Source organism: Cucurbita pepo, chromosome LG09 (genome assembly GCF_002806865.2).
Source record: "Cucurbita pepo subsp. pepo cultivar mu-cu-16 chromosome LG09, ASM280686v2, whole genome shotgun sequence".
In the NCBI taxonomy this organism is placed as follows: Eukaryota; Viridiplantae; Streptophyta; class Magnoliopsida; order Cucurbitales; family Cucurbitaceae; genus Cucurbita; species Cucurbita pepo.
Window position 1 is genome coordinate 1,436,383 of NC_036646.1, and position 14,505 is coordinate 1,450,887.

A 14,505-nucleotide genomic window follows, 5' to 3' on the forward strand; every position below is an offset into this window, starting at 1 on the left:
GGGGGGGGTCTTCTCTTTCCTTTTCGGTATATAAATGGTCTCAGAAGATTATGAGAGATGGGCAAAGCACAACAAGGACTCTAAAACTCTTTTTCGAATAATCTTCTACCTCCAGTTAGGGTCGCTATGTCATCTAAGTAGTGACTCTTGCGTTCGCCAAAGGCAGGAGCCTTGACAGCAGCTGCCTTCAGCACACCTCTAAGTTTATTCCTAATTACTGGAGCCAAAGCTGCCTGCTCAATGCCCTCTGCCAAGATCACAATTGGATACTTCTCTTTCACTGCACTGTCCAATATTTTAAACATCTCCTTTGGATCTGAGATTTTTTTGTCGACCAACAGTAACTGCAACCAAAAATCCCCATTTTCAAGGATTACTCTTTTATAAAAAGAAAACATATTACTTAAAGTCTGGTTGCTACCTTGCAATCATGAAATTCTACTATCATCTTCTGTCTATCAGTAACAAAGTACGGAGACAAATATCCAGAATCAAATTGCATCCCTTCAACAATTTGCAGACTGTTATCGACACTCTTCCCCTTTTCAATTTGGACGACTCCTTTCCTTCCAACTTGACGTAAGGCATCTGAAATCATATTTCCCACAGCATAATCATTCCCTGCACTAACTGCAGCAACATGTGCGATCTCATGATCTTCAACCTGCAAATTTGAAATATGTAGCAGTTGAAAAAATCACTGACAAAGAGTTATTAGACTACCACTTGCGGCTATTGATATTCTTTTCCTTTCATTCACTATGAAGCACGTCTCAGGGTTTTGAACCTTCCACACTGAAAGAAGCATAACCATGCTTACCTCTCTTGACATCAATTTCAGCTCAGAAACTAGTGCATTTGCAGTCTTCTCAATCCCACGTGCAATTTGAACAGGACTCATGCCAGATGAAATAACCTATTAAGTGCATTCTATGATCAGTACTTCAAATTGGCCAGGAAATTAACTGAGGGGAGAAAAAAAAGGTATTAATATTTTGTTATCCTTTCATAATACAAAAGTTAATGAAAAGTTGATGAAAAGTTTCTTAATCAAAAGTTAATGAAAGGTTTCTTAAAAGTTAAAATCTTAGGTGGACATGGTATTCCATGATCCACATAACAGCAGTTGTTCTAAATGGTTGATATTCATTCATGGGACTCCATAGCTACCTTCATACCCTCAGCAATTAATCCCTGGGCAAGAACGACAGATGTAGTGGAACCATCACCAGCAAGGTCATTTGTTTTTGCACCAGCTTGTCTTACCAATTTCACCCCAACGTTCTCTAAACGGTCTTCCAATTCAATCTAAAGAACATTTTCCAACCAGATAATTATCAAATGTCAAAAAGATAGACGACCTTGATTAAGTACTTGTGTAATTATTTATAAGCCAAGACATGCTGAATCAAGTTTTCATAATAGCAATGTATGCAGCTAGAAAATGCATAACATTGCAGGGTGGGATTGTAGTTAATAAAATAGGACACAGTGTTGCTGTAAAATGAATTCCAAAAGTAAGGCAAGAAAAATGGATGCAAATTCACAAACCAACTAGTGAATTACAGAGAAATTGCAGCAGTGACCAATCTCCCGTGGTAGATCTTATACAAGATGATTTCGGAACGAATTTCTTGTTCTTTTATCTCTAATCCAAAAGTAATATGATAAAGAAACTTATCATCACAAACCATTTCAATTTATAAGGAACAGTATAGCTTTACTGAAATTCATTGTCGACTGAAATATAATATGGTATCAAAAGAATTTATCTAATTATGTTTCCTAACCACATAACTTTCTAATTTTTTAGCAATAGACATGGATTAGATGGAATTATTCCGCAATCGATCGAGTATTTCATTTACAGATGCCGTAATAACAAATGCGAAAAACCTTAACCAAAATACGAAAAGAATACCACAAATACCTCTTTGAGGACAGTTTCCCCGTCGTTGACGATCTTAGGCGGACCATATTTGCTTTGAAGCACTACATTCCTCCCCTTCGGCCCTAACGTAACACCGACCAACTCCGCCACCAAATCAACACCGACCTGCTCAACAAAATCAAACAAATCAGTTGTCGAGCAAAGATAAACCAGGGCCTCGTCCGAGGGCGTAACCTGAAGCTTTTTCAAGGCAGAGCCATCGCGGTTGAAGTAAATCTCCTTGGGCATAGATTTGGGGCTGGGTTTCCACGGCGGAGGCAATGAAGGAGGCGGTTTGTTTGGTTTTGGTTTTGATCTCCGATTGGGGAAAGATAGTGGAGAGATGGGAGTGGGGGAAGACGCCATGGCTGTGCAATCCGCAGAACAAAAGCATGGAAGTGAAGGATGAAGATAAGCTCCAATGGCGGATTATGGAATTAACATTTCGATTGGAGGATAAGGAAGAAGATATGTCTGTGGAATAGCCAAGCGGGAAATATCTGGAGGGGTTTGTTTGGCGCGATTCAGTCCGCTATTTAACGGTAAACTACATATCCATGGACATAATGCGTCATCATTTAATTTAACGCCCGTAAAAAATTTATTTAACCTTTCAAAATTCTCAATAATATTTTAACTTCTTTTTTATTTCAATAATATTTCAAATATATATTTAAATTTTAAAATTTTTTATTAATACCCTTTTAACTTTTTAAAAGGTTGAAAAGTATCTCCAATATTAGGTTTAGGTTTAGAAAATACTTATGAAATTTTAAAAATAGCATTAATACAGTCCTTTTATGTAAAAAAAATTCAAAAAATTTATTATTATGAATATATGAATTGAGATATGTTCATGAATATTTTTGGGTATTAATAAATTTTTTTTAAAACTTAAAGTCTACTTTTTAAACCATTTTGAAAATTATTATTTTTTAAAGTTTTATGAAAGTTTAAATATATTTTTGAAGTTTTTTTTTTTTTTTTAATATAAAGATATTTTTTTAGATTATTATTATTCTTATTATTATTTTAAGTTTAAGGGTATCAATTTTTTGAAATTTTAGAAATATTAAAAAAAAAAAAAAAAGTAAAATTAAGGGTATTTTTAATAAATTTAGTCTTAAAAAATATTTTAAAGCAACTTAATATTAATATTCCTCAAGACACTTATTTATTTGACCCTACGACACATTAAATTACTAAAAAAAAAAAAAATTGAGAACCTTTTTTTAAATATTCTTTGGTAACATTTTCTAGATTTCGGAATTTATTAGAAAAATGTAGTTTCAAACATATCAAGAAAAGTGCATTTAGAATTGATTAAAAAGGAGAAAAAAACATATTTTCTTTGAGGCAAGAACAATGTTTACCCAATAAGCTCCATAACCTAATACAAAATTTTCAAGCAATTGAAAGCAGTTGAAGCTTTGTGCGGGATAGGGGCGGATGTAGCCAAATGGATCAAGGTGGTAACCTTAAGTTAGAACTCGATCTACGACCCTGATTAGAGGCACTCAATAGTGTCGTTGCCAATAGAAATAACTATGGAATACCATGAACCGGGGCACTCAATAGTGTCGTTACCAACAGAAGGAACTATGGAATACGATGAATCTCACAAAAACATTAAATTGGATAATCTCAACATAGTTCAAGTATATCTTCTACAAGGTAAAGTTTTTAATTCCTGTCTCAACAGAGATAAAAGAAAAAAGTATTCCCAAAGTAAATATACAGAACAAGTACAAAATTTGCAGGCAATAAATAATGCATTAGGATACCTATATGTCAACAAGTATGATCATAATGTCGGGTCCTTATCCATTAACCAGATCTATTTTGCTTTAGGATCTGATCGGCCTCACACTCCACATAGCAGCAGCAAGGAAAAAGCCTCCATTTTTAGAAAGTGGTTGAATAGGTTGAGAAAGGATTTCCCAATCCAAATCCCACAAATTGTTCCAAGTATGCAGATTCAGACAAAGGGAAAGAAAATTTCACAGCAGATGGCTTTTTGGATGACAGTAAAGTACAGAGAGTTTAATGGTGTACCTCGGCAGCACAGGATATGCAACAGCAATTGTCAATGTTAAAGCCACCACCTGAAACGTCACCTGTGAGATTCTACATCGGTTGAGGAGGAGAACGAATCATTCTTTGTAAGGGTGTAGAAACCTCTCCACAGAAGACACGTTTTAAAAACCTTGAGGGAAAACTCGAAAGGAAAAGCTCAAAGAAGACAATATCTGCTAGCGATAGGCTTGGGCCGTTACATCACCCCTGTTGCAGACAATTTCTAATGGTTGAGAACAGTGCAGCCTGAGATGATTCAGTTTATAACACCAAAGTTATGCAACAAATTCTAATGCATTAACGAGAGAGAGAGAGAGAGAGAGAGTCAAATACCTTTCTCTGAGATTTCTGCCTGATTGAACAGTATATAGATACGAACTGTTAAGCTTGATTGTTTGAATCAGCTTACCATAATAGACAAAAGAGAGATAGCAAGGTAATAGGGTATTTTGTATTAGTGGATACCATTTTCAAAAGTTTGGCATCTTATGGTATTCATTTCAATGATGAGCCACTAACAGCAGCACCTCCACCATGGCTTGTCCTATTGTGCCCCTCCTATTCTGTGCAGAACTTTGGTTGTTTTTACTCCATACACTTAGCTCACTGGACAAAAATCTTACTTCCTCTGTTAAATTGTTTCCCGTTTCCTATCCATTTCTCTCCTTTGTGGAGCTTTAATGATGTAAGCTGGTGGGGTTTAAAAGAAAATGATGAAGTTATGAATCAGGCACTCATGATCCAATATGAATATATCATTTTCAGGTACTTTGCTTCTCCAGCTTCATTCTGTATATGCGGCGGGCAGAGAGAAATTCGTTTCATGAATGCTAATTTTAACAGGTAGTGAGAAAACTCCGGATTCAACCTCTGGTTGAAAGCCAAAACAATCTTATTCTACTACTGATCTCATACAAGCTCAAAGCAAAGACTGATGACTAATAACAAAACTAGATAAAAAGAACTAGATGTTTAGAAAGTTAAAGATTTATCCTCCATGAAGAGTAGGTTATCCATGGAGTTGGCGATGGACTGGCATGATGAAGATTCAGCTCTGAGATGTACAGTGTTGCTGGGAATATCTTCAAGGTCACTCAAGCAAGGAGTGTAAGGTCTGCCAATTTGCAGGTGACTGAGCATCTGACGAAGATCAGAGGCTTCCTCCTTCAGCTTGGCATTCTCCAGAAGAAGCTTTTCGTGGCAATCAGATATGTGGTTCAACTTGTCCACCAGCTCATGGTTCTCAGAGCGAAGCCTAAGCACCTGAGACCAAAGCTCATCAAGGTGTTTCTGTTTTCTCATCCGTGATCTACGAGCTGATTCTCTATTAGAAATCATTCTCCTTTGCTTTCTCTCATCAATAATACTTTTCTGTTGTTCCTCGGCTTCATCAGATGTTGAGTTGTAGCTAAAACTTAAGGATTGTGCAAGGAATTCAAGGCCAGGATGAGGGACCTGAGACATTGGTTGGTTTCCTAGAAAGTCATTCAAATGATGGAAGGTCTGAAAGCTGTCCTGGATCATGCCAATATTTGAAGGAATTTGAAAAGCGTTTTCAGATGGAAAAAACTGGATGCCAGTCATTTCAGCTGGAACCATGTTTGAAAACTTTTGTTGATAGTGGCTTCAGGGGGTTTGTCTAGAAGATTGCTGATGGAGAGGTCAGTGATAAGAGCAGGAGAAATGATGGGTTTTTATAGGATGATAAAGTTGGAAAAGTGGGCCAATTTAGCAAAGTAAAGCTACAGTTCTTGGGAAATTTACATGAGCATAAGGCTTAAACACATGATTGTAATGACCCTATCAGTGTACAGCTTGATATGCATCTAATGTGATATAAACACGCGCAGGCACAGATACATATATGCTCATAAGTGGTGACGGATGAAATCATGTCAAAGGTGAAAGAATTCAAAGGTTAAAACAAAGAGTAATGGCGTTAAAGTCAAACTCAGGCTAGAACTTTACCTAAAGAACTCCCACCACCAGACTACAGAAGCATAATGCATTGAACTGAAGCAGCCAATAACACCTTCTGAATCAATGACGTAATGAAGGTTAACACAAAAAGGCAAACTCTCAAGTTCTAATTACCAACTTAATTAGAAGTCTGATGACTCATTAAGCACTGAAATATTGGGTTGGAGGGACCCAATTAGGTTGTTCACATCATTTACCTAAATCGCTGCAGCAGCTCTTTCTCTGAAGCATTTCATCAAACACCTTGGCTGTGAAGCACAACCATACCAAAAATCTGGCTTGGCGTTGGCAAGTGGCTACCATTCCATTCAAATTGATAGGCTATGGTTTCATTTTCCCTTTTTGTTTCATTCACTTGCATGCGTCATTCAAGAAACTCCAAACCTTGTCCTAAACTTAGACGTTGAAAAGCAGAATTGCTGCACCGTATACCAACCCAATAAAAAAAACACTTAGATCAAAAAGTCGCGTCAATCTTCTTCCTATCCACCCATTTATCCTAATTAAAGCAAAAAAGCCAAGAAACTCCAAAAGGAACAGAAAATTGCTCCTAATGTCATAACCCCCAATGTTATCCAAATGATTATTTAAGCACACGACTCCACCAAGTGTCCGCCATAGCACACCGAAGTCAAGCTTTCCCATGGTTCTAACAATAAATTAATCACATATGCTTTAAATTAATGTTTCCTCTTCTTTTCGCCTCTTCGACTTGAAATCCACTTGCAAATTAATTTACTACAGGATTAGATCAAAAAGTCGACAGCAATTAACAAGTCTCACCAAACTTTTTTCCTTCCAATCACTAGAATATTCGAATTCGAAGAAAGATAAACAGCATAATTCTAATAATCCGTACCTTCTTTCCCTCCTTTTTGCTTGGTTTAGGCGATGCCCGATGGAGTGGATGAGAGCGTGGGAGGAGGATTAAAGTACAGTGTCACATCGAATCCAGATGTAAGAAGAAGAACTGAATTGAAGGTCGGTAGTTCTGAAATAAAGATGAACTAATTTAATCGATGTCTTTTTTGTTTGCAAAATCAGCTTCCAACTCCATTGTTCTAATCAATTGCTTCTCGGATTTGGACGAACAAAATCAAGACAAGCGTACTTCAATTTCAACATCAATTACATCTCCCCCCGCATGGCTTCCGTTTCTCTCGAAAGTGGTCGGCTTGGCCACCTTTCCTTACTTCCTTACGCCTCCTTAGGGACCCATAGTATATTTATATGGATTAAATATAATTCATATTATTATGTCCTTCATTAATTAGTTATAAATTTACGTTAATTTAAACATAATTTATCGAATAATGTATTAGTTACATGCTTTAATTTCACATTTATATAATTTAATTTTATAGTTGAAAATATAATTTTTTATAATGTGAATTTTACCTCGAAATTTAAGGTATTTTGAAATTTTAACCATTATTTTATAATAATTTATACCCTTAGATTAAGTCATTCAAATTATATATAAATATTTTTTCTATTGACCTTTTTGGGTGAACCCTTAGCTCTTGTTTTCGAGAAGTGACCTGGGGCCATTGAACCGGGCCAACCCCCTGCTTTTGCAAGGCTTGGTGGTCCGCCCATTCCTAACCAGAAGCTACGGGTTCGATAGGATGGGGCCTGTAGCTCAGAAGATTACAAGTTGTATTTGAAACTACATAAGAAGTTCGAAGTTCTTGCAAAGTAGAATCGTACAGTACCAGACACGAGATAGATCTTTCAATTCAGTGGCTAATGATATTTGTAAGCAATCTTCTTTGAACACGTATTCCACAACACACACACAGTTCTTGTAGAGTGGAACCGTGCAGTACCAGACACGAGATAGATCTTCCAACGCAATGGTTATTTTATATAACTAGCAATAAAATTATATATGATCATTTTAATAAATATTTATTATTAATTAGTAGTTTTTTTTTTTTTTTTTTAATATTCCTTTTCATTCCATAAAATTTAAAAGACTAATATTAAAATTGATTTAAAGAATAAATTAAAATTAAAGGAAAAATGAATTTTCCTGGAGGAAAATAAAGCAAATTAAATAATTAAATAATTAATAATTCACGAAAGAACCATATCCAAGAGAGAAACACGCAGAAAGGCATCCATATGTACAATTTCACAGAAGTCGCCACGTTGTACGGTGATTTCCATCGCAGAGCAGTGAGGCGTGTCGTAATTTTGCTGCCTCTGCATCTGTTAATGGCCATGGCCGTTTGCGTTTCGATTTTTACTCTTGCACGCAGAATAGCAAGTTGAAGAAGAAGATGCTGATCAGTTTGAGCATTCAAGGCCTATTGGATTTGTTCGTCGCCGGAGTTTCTCTCGTCATAGGTTTGGGGATTTTTGCTCTTATTGCTACCATTCTTTGCTCTGCCGCTTTCTTGCACAGTACTAAGGATGTTTCCTAATCCGGCGTTCGATCGGAGGTATGCTCTTTTGCTATTCTTGTTTTTCATCCTAATCTCGAATCGGAATCGTGTTCTGATTCTTTCGTCGTCTGTTTGATCCGAATCCTGGAGAAAATTTTGATCTCAATGGTAATAGAAATGGAAAGTTGACTTGATTTATTGCTTTTTTCCTCTTCTCGAATTTCACCTGGAAAAGATCGAACGCTTTGGAAATTAAATACTGTGGTTGAATCGGACGCTGTTGGATTTGAGCATTTCTGTATTTGATTTTTCTTTTTCTTTCTCGAATACGCCATTCCGCGGATCGCATCTCGATCCGCGACGAAACCTAGAGGTCTGTAGAACCCTAGCACGCGAGGCTCCGATTTCAATGCGATATTTAAAATGCCTTTACACTGTAAGTCCTCGATAATCCTCTCGATCACAGCCTTTCCCAAACCAAGCCCTTGGAAGGAAGGATCCATCACCACATCCCAAACAATCGCGTCGAACACGCCGTCGCCACTGGCCGCTACATTTTACTGTATTGGATCCAGAGCAACGCGTCCGTGTGCTCCAACGCAATCTTGATCTTATCCGGATCGCGTTTGTGGAATCCAACGGCAGCGAAGACCGAGTTAGTTAGGTCGAGGTTGAGGACGAAGCCTCGGGATTCGAGGTCCTTGTCAGAGACGCTGTAGCTAGCATTGACCGGCGAGGATTGGGCGGAGACAGCGACGTTCCGAGGATGCGCGCTGTTCGGGTTACAGAGACGAACGGAGCAGGAGAAAGAGGCGGAGATGATGCCAGGGAGTAGCATAGGGAGAAGTGAAGGGTATCTGAAACTGAAATTGTTCGGCTGGTCTAAGGGACGACATGGGAGTGTGTTGTATTAAGAGAGAGGCTTGGAAGCTATGGTGGCAACGGAGGCTTCGTAGTTGAGATCCAGAGCAGTCGTCTGGATGTCGGAGTGCGGGCGGCGGCGGCGGCGACTGGGCCTACTTTTCCACGGATTATTGGGCCTTTTCCTATCGGACGTGGAAACCAGAATTTTGCCGACTGCAAAATAATGCCCCTACGAATCTCAAACAATGGTACGCATGCCTGTGAGTGAGTCATTAGGGAAAGTTAATTTAACGTTTGATTTTACTTTTAATTCAAAATAATTGATACCCAATCTTTGTTTTAATTAATACTTCGTGTTAGACATTCAAATTTTCATAGTTCACATTAGACCCGATAAATCTCGAGCATGAGGGCATAAGAACTTAACTTTCAATCGTTTTCAAGTTCAAAATGACAATACGAGCATAATCAATTAGACACATAAGAAAGAGGTTGAAAAATGTACAATCATGCCATTTTTTTCCACCGTCCTTCTCACATAGACGGTATAAGGTTGTACGTTATCAGAAAGTAAAATAAGCAATTTTTTGTTCCCAAAATTTAAAGATCACGTGGTTTTAATAAATTTTAGGTACACATAATAGGTAATTTAGCTTGATAGTATATGTAGAAAATTAATTTTAATTTAAATAATTGTTTAATATGTGTTCTATAGTATATGATATTAATTAATTAATTTATTTATGAGCATATTGTTTTTAGTTATAAATTTTATATAACTATTATTTTGTAACATCATATAATTTATAATATATTGTTATACAAATTTTAATTTAATAAAAATAAATTGAGTATATTACCAAAAATATTATATTTATTAAAGTTTTTATCACATTTTAAAATTAAATTTCAAAAGGTAGAGTTTAAAAAAAAATTGAAAACAAAAGTAATTTTAACAAGTAGTCATCATCTAAAATTTATACTTCTGTTTTTGAAACTTTATAGAAAAAACAAAGTGAAAACAGTTGAAATCAAAATATATTTTAAGCAAAAACGAGAAAAAAGTTCATAGAAGTTATTATAAAAATCCTTCCAAATTTGAAATGTAATATTTTTCTCAACAACTCTAAAGCATTGGAGAAAAATTCAATGCTATAATTCATTCCAAGGTGTTGTTTGATTTTTGATCCATTTATTTGATGTTTTCTTGTTCAGCTATGAACTCTAAACCCCCACGCTTACACCTGTTCTAGAAATTGAGAATTTCGAACTTTTGATGAATTTTTCTACCTCTTTACAGGATCGTTCCGAGAAAGAACGAGCCTTGTTTTAGCTAGTTAAGACATATATTATGACCGAACAACGGTTTGTTCTAGCTTACCTTAACACTCTCTCTGTCTGTCCCTTCTCCCTGTTCTTTTTTGGGTTTCGTTTGGGAAGACCCAACAACCAGACCAATATTAGTTGCATCCACTCTTGACCTCATGAACTGTCCATTCAGAACACTCAAATGCAGCCCTGCAAGAAAGCAGCCAAAACTGAAAGTGGTGCCTTTAAAAAGCTTGATGCAAGGGCATTGAAGAAATGAGTGGTAAAAGATGGGTATCTCAAATCTCTCCCCTTGCCTTGTTTATGGGCTGATGGGGCTTTGTGGTTTCTTGTCTGTGAGCCACAGCTTGACGTTGGATTACTATGCCAAAACTTGTCCCACTGTGTTGCAGGTTGTGAGGAAAGAGATGGAGTGTGCAGTGCTTTCTGACCCACGCAATGCAGCTTTTGTTGTCCGCTTGCACTTCCATGACTGCTTTGTTCAGGTTCTTCTCCTCTTTCTATTCACTTTTGTATTGCTTTCATCTTTATGATGCTCATCATGTTTTGATCAACTCTTGAGTAAAACTTAGCTACTTCGATCCGGGCGTGTTTGATAATGTTTTTGTTTCGTTTTTGAAGCACGGAAAAAGGAAATAAGAGACTTGATTTTGTTGTTTATGTATGATATTAGAAATGTTTCTTGCTGATGGTAAAGGATACGTAAAGAACGATTACGTAAACGTTACTGAAGGACTCTGTCCTTGGTAAGTAACGGTGTGATCTTACATTGGTTAGAGAGGGGAATGAAGCATTCCTTATAAGGGTGTGGAAACCTCTCCCTAGTAGACACGTTTTGAAACTGTGAGGCTGATGGTAGGTGGGCTTGGGCTGTTATAAATGGTATTAGAGATAGATACGGGGCGGTGTTGCTAGCAAGGATGTTGGGCTCCCAAGGGAGGTGGATTGTGAGATCCCACATCGGTTGGAGAGGGGAACGAAACATTCCTTATAATGGTGTGGAAACCTCTTCTTAGTAGATGCGTTTTAAAACTGTGAGGCTAACGGCGATACGTAACGGGTCAAAGCGGACAACATTTGCTAGCGGTGGGTTTGGGCTATTACAAATGGTATTAAAGCCAGACACCGGGCGATGTGTCAGCGAGGACGCTAGGCCTCCAAGGGGGGGTGGATTGTGAGATCCCACGTCGGTTGGAGAGGGGAATGAAACATTCCTTATAAGGGTGTGGAAACATCTCCCTAGCAGATACGTTTTAGAACCGTGAGGCTGATGACGATATGTAACAAGCCACAGCGAACAATATTTATTAGCGGTGGACTTTGACGGTCTTACTTGGCTTTTAATCAAGATAGTTGTGCAAATCGAACTAATTGTTAGAATTTGAAATAGGGGTGTGACGGGTCGGTTCTGCTGGACGACACGATAACGTTGCAGGGAGAGAAAAAGGCTTCCACCAACATTCACTCCTTGAAAGGCTTTAGAATCATTGACAGGATAAAGAATAGCCTTGAATCTGAATGTCCAGGGATTGTTTCTTGTGCAGACATACTCACTATTGCAGCCAGGGATGCAGTCATTCTGGTAACTATTAGCTCAAATTCTTTACGTAACCGTCCAAGCCCACCGCTACCTGAAATTGTCCTCTTTCGGCTTTTCCTTTAAAACCCGTCTGCTAGTGAGAGGTTTCCACACTTTTATAAAGAATGCTTCGTTCTCCTCTCCAACCGATGTGGGATCTCACAATCCACCCCCTTCAGGGCCCAACGTCCTCACTGGCACTCATTCCCTTTTCCAAGAGGAGAACGAAACATTCTTTATTAGGGTGTGAAAACCTCTCCCTAGCAGACGCGTTTTAAAAGTTTTGATGGAAAACCCGAAAGGGAAAGCCCAAAGAGGACAATATCAGCTAGCGGTGGGCTTGGGCTTGGGCGGTTATAGAAACAAAGTGTGAAAATGTTGGAATGTCTTGTTTTTCAGGTGGGCGGTCCTTACTGGGAGGTTCCTCTAGGAAGAATGGATTCCACAACTGCAGGTTATGAACTAGCAGACACAAATCTTCCCTCTGCCAATGAGGGGCTTCTGAGTATCATCTCCAAGTTTCTTTATCAGGGTCTCTCTGTCACTGACATGGTAGCTCTATCAGGTATTGTAGTATTACAATTTGATTTGGGAACTCTGAGGTTAAATCATAAGTTTCGTTCTCGAGTTTTTCGGGTTCTGTGTGTTTAGCTTCTCGATAAAGCTTTCGAGGTTGTCTTTATGTACTTGTTGTACCTCGAAAAGCTTTCGAATAAATCCTTGAACATTCAGTTTCGTGAATAATAGTGTAATGACCCAAGTCCACCGCTAGCAGATATTGTTTTTTTCGAGCTTCCCCTCAAGGTTTTTAAACGCGTTTTCTAGGGAGAAGTTTCCACACCCTTATAAAGAATGTTTCATTCTCCTCCCAAAGCGACGTGAGATCTCACAATCCACTCCCTACGAGGCCTAGAGTCCTTGTTGGCACTCGTTCGTCTCTCCAATCGATCTGGGATCTCACAATCCACCCCTTTCGTGGCCCAGCGTTTTCGCGGGCACTCGTTCCTCTCTCCAATTGATGTGGGATCTCACAAATAGCCACTTTTAGGTAGACTCGAACATTAAACTTAAGGAATTATCAGTAGAGACAATGTAGACACGGAACTCGAACTTCGTGACTTATTATAGTCTTTTTGAAGTATAGAGACTAACCGGACATTATTTTGAAAGTGCAAGTGGTAAAAACACGAGAAAGTTCTCGTCATATTCTGATACCATGTTAAACACGTTCAGGAGCGCACACGATCGGGATGGCGAGGTGCGAGAATTTCAGAGAAAGGATTTACGGGGATTTTGAAGCAACTTCCAACGACGGTAACAACCCGATCTCGAAGTCGTATCTCGACAAGTTGAGATCTATCTGCCCTCCAGTTGGGAAAGCTGCAGAGAACAACATAACAGCAATGGACAATGTGACACCAGAGGTGTTTGACAACTCCTATTTCCATATGCTGATGAGAGGAGAAGGGCTTATGAACTCAGACCAGGAACTGTATTCAAGCCTTCTTGGCATGGAAACAAGAGCACTGGTGAAGAAATATGCTGCTGAACCACTTGCTTTCTTTCAGCAATTCTCTGATTCCATGGTGAAGTTGGGGAATATCACTAATTCTGATAGCTTTTTCACTGGGGAAGTTAGAACAAACTGCAGGTTTATCAACACTTGATATCATTTTTTGTGTTCCTATGAAGAAATTGCTATCTGTTCTTTAACATTGCTATCTGTTCTTTACATTGTATGAAATTCTGGGTTTGTTTCTTGGAGTTTAGAAATCTTTGTATTCTTGGATTTGAATAATGAAATGTTCCGAAAGTTTGAAGTTCATATTGTTCGCTTTAACCTATTACGTATCTCCATTAGCCTCGTGGTTTTAAAACGTGTCTACTATGGAGAAAGTCTAGCCCTACTCTGACCAATCCTTGTTAGTCGCACCTATTATGGAGAGGGTCTAGCCTTACTTCGATCAGCGCATCGCATCATCTGGTGACTGACACTTATACTACTTGTAACTGTCCAGGTTTAGGGTTTAGCCCTACCCTGACCAATTTTCGTCAGTCTCACGATTTTAAAGTGTGTCTAGAGGGTCTAGCCCTACTCTGACCAATCTTCGTCAGTCTCACAGTTTTAAAATGCGTCTACTATGGAGAGGTCTAGCCCTACTCCGACCAATCTTCGTCAGTCTCACGGTTGTAAAATGCGTCTATTATGGATAAGGTCTAGCCCTGCTCCGACCAATACATCACATCGTTCAACTGACTCTGATACCATTTGTAATAGTCCAAGTCCGTGGTCTAGCCCTACTCCGATCAATGCACGCATCATCCAGTGACTAGCTATGCTACCGTTTGTAACCGTC

The 14,505-nt window shown here is 38.3% G+C and overlaps 4 protein-coding genes and 1 pseudogene across 8 annotated transcripts in view; 2 read left to right on the plus strand and 3 right to left on the minus strand.

Annotated features, from left to right (window-relative positions):
* Positions 1-2,426, minus strand: part of LOC111801417 (chaperonin 60 subunit beta 4, chloroplastic-like) — a 6,432-nt gene extending 4,006 nt beyond the window's left edge. For both annotated transcript variants that reach the window (XR_002816134.1, XM_023685412.1), the window contains exons 1-6: positions 2,126-2,426; positions 1,931-2,056; positions 1,171-1,308; positions 821-916; positions 422-664; positions 110-344 (exon numbers count right to left, since the gene is read on the minus strand). Coding sequence is in view for 1 of the 2 variants with exons in the window: in XM_023685412.1 (XP_023541180.1) it covers positions 110-344; positions 422-664; positions 821-916; positions 1,171-1,308; positions 1,931-2,056; positions 2,126-2,296 (1,009 nt within the window). In the remaining variant the exon portion in view is untranslated. The remainder of the gene's footprint in view (positions 1-109; positions 345-421; positions 665-820; positions 917-1,170; positions 1,309-1,930; positions 2,057-2,125) is intronic.
* A 1,122-nt stretch (positions 2,427-3,548) lies between these two features.
* LOC111802699 (basic leucine zipper 43-like) lies at positions 3,549-5,667 on the minus strand. Its single transcript, XM_023687160.1, has one exon. It carries the CDS (start codon positions 5,603-5,605, stop codon positions 4,979-4,981), a length of 627 nt encoding a protein of 208 aa, XP_023542928.1. The 5' UTR covers positions 5,606-5,667; the 3' UTR covers positions 3,549-4,978.
* A 2,497-nt stretch (positions 5,668-8,164) lies between these two features.
* Positions 8,165-8,570, plus strand: LOC111801338. The gene has a single exon (XM_023685297.1). The coding sequence runs from the start codon at positions 8,272-8,274 to the stop codon at positions 8,413-8,415; it is 144 nt and encodes a 47-aa protein (XP_023541065.1). The 5' UTR covers positions 8,165-8,271; the 3' UTR covers positions 8,416-8,570.
* On the minus strand, positions 8,428-9,833 carry LOC111801337 (annotated as a pseudogene).
* LOC111801336 (peroxidase 11-like) lies at positions 9,359-13,953 on the plus strand. Of its 4 annotated transcripts, XM_023685295.1 has the most exons (6): positions 9,359-9,488; positions 10,541-10,831; positions 10,962-11,054; positions 11,960-12,151; positions 12,548-12,713; positions 13,382-13,953. In XM_023685295.1, the coding sequence occupies exons 3-6, from the start codon at positions 10,977-10,979 to the stop codon at positions 13,813-13,815; spliced, it is 870 nt and encodes a 289-aa protein (XP_023541063.1). In that variant the 5' UTR covers positions 9,359-9,488; positions 10,541-10,831; positions 10,962-10,976; the 3' UTR covers positions 13,816-13,953. The 4 variants fall into 4 exon arrangements, with proteins under 4 accessions (XP_023541063.1, XP_023541060.1, XP_023541062.1 ...); XM_023685292.1 differs by having other exon boundaries at positions 10,541-11,054; XM_023685294.1 differs by having other exon boundaries at positions 9,405-9,488; positions 10,742-11,054.
* Positions 13,954-14,505: the final 552 nt, after the last annotated feature.

Bases quoted from the DNA above. Each gene is read 5' to 3' on its own strand.
- LOC111802699 (XM_023687160.1), bottom strand. From the start codon at position 5,605: ATGGTTCCAGCTGAAATGACTGGCATCCAGTTTTTTCCATCTGAAAAC.
- LOC111801338 (XM_023685297.1), top strand. From the start codon at position 8,272: ATGCTGATCAGTTTGAGCATTCAAGGCCTATTGGATTTGTTCGTCGCC.
- LOC111801336 (XM_023685292.1), top strand. From the start codon at position 10,839: ATGGGTATCTCAAATCTCTCCCCTTGCCTTGTTTATGGGCTGATGGGG. The intron at 11,055-11,959 runs GTTCTTCTCCTC...AATTTGAAATAG, and splicing joins TCCATGACTGCTTTGTTCAG to GGGTGTGACGGGTCGGTTCT. The intron at 12,714-13,381 runs GTATTGTAGTAT...AAACACGTTCAG, and splicing joins TGACATGGTAGCTCTATCAG to GAGCGCACACGATCGGGATG.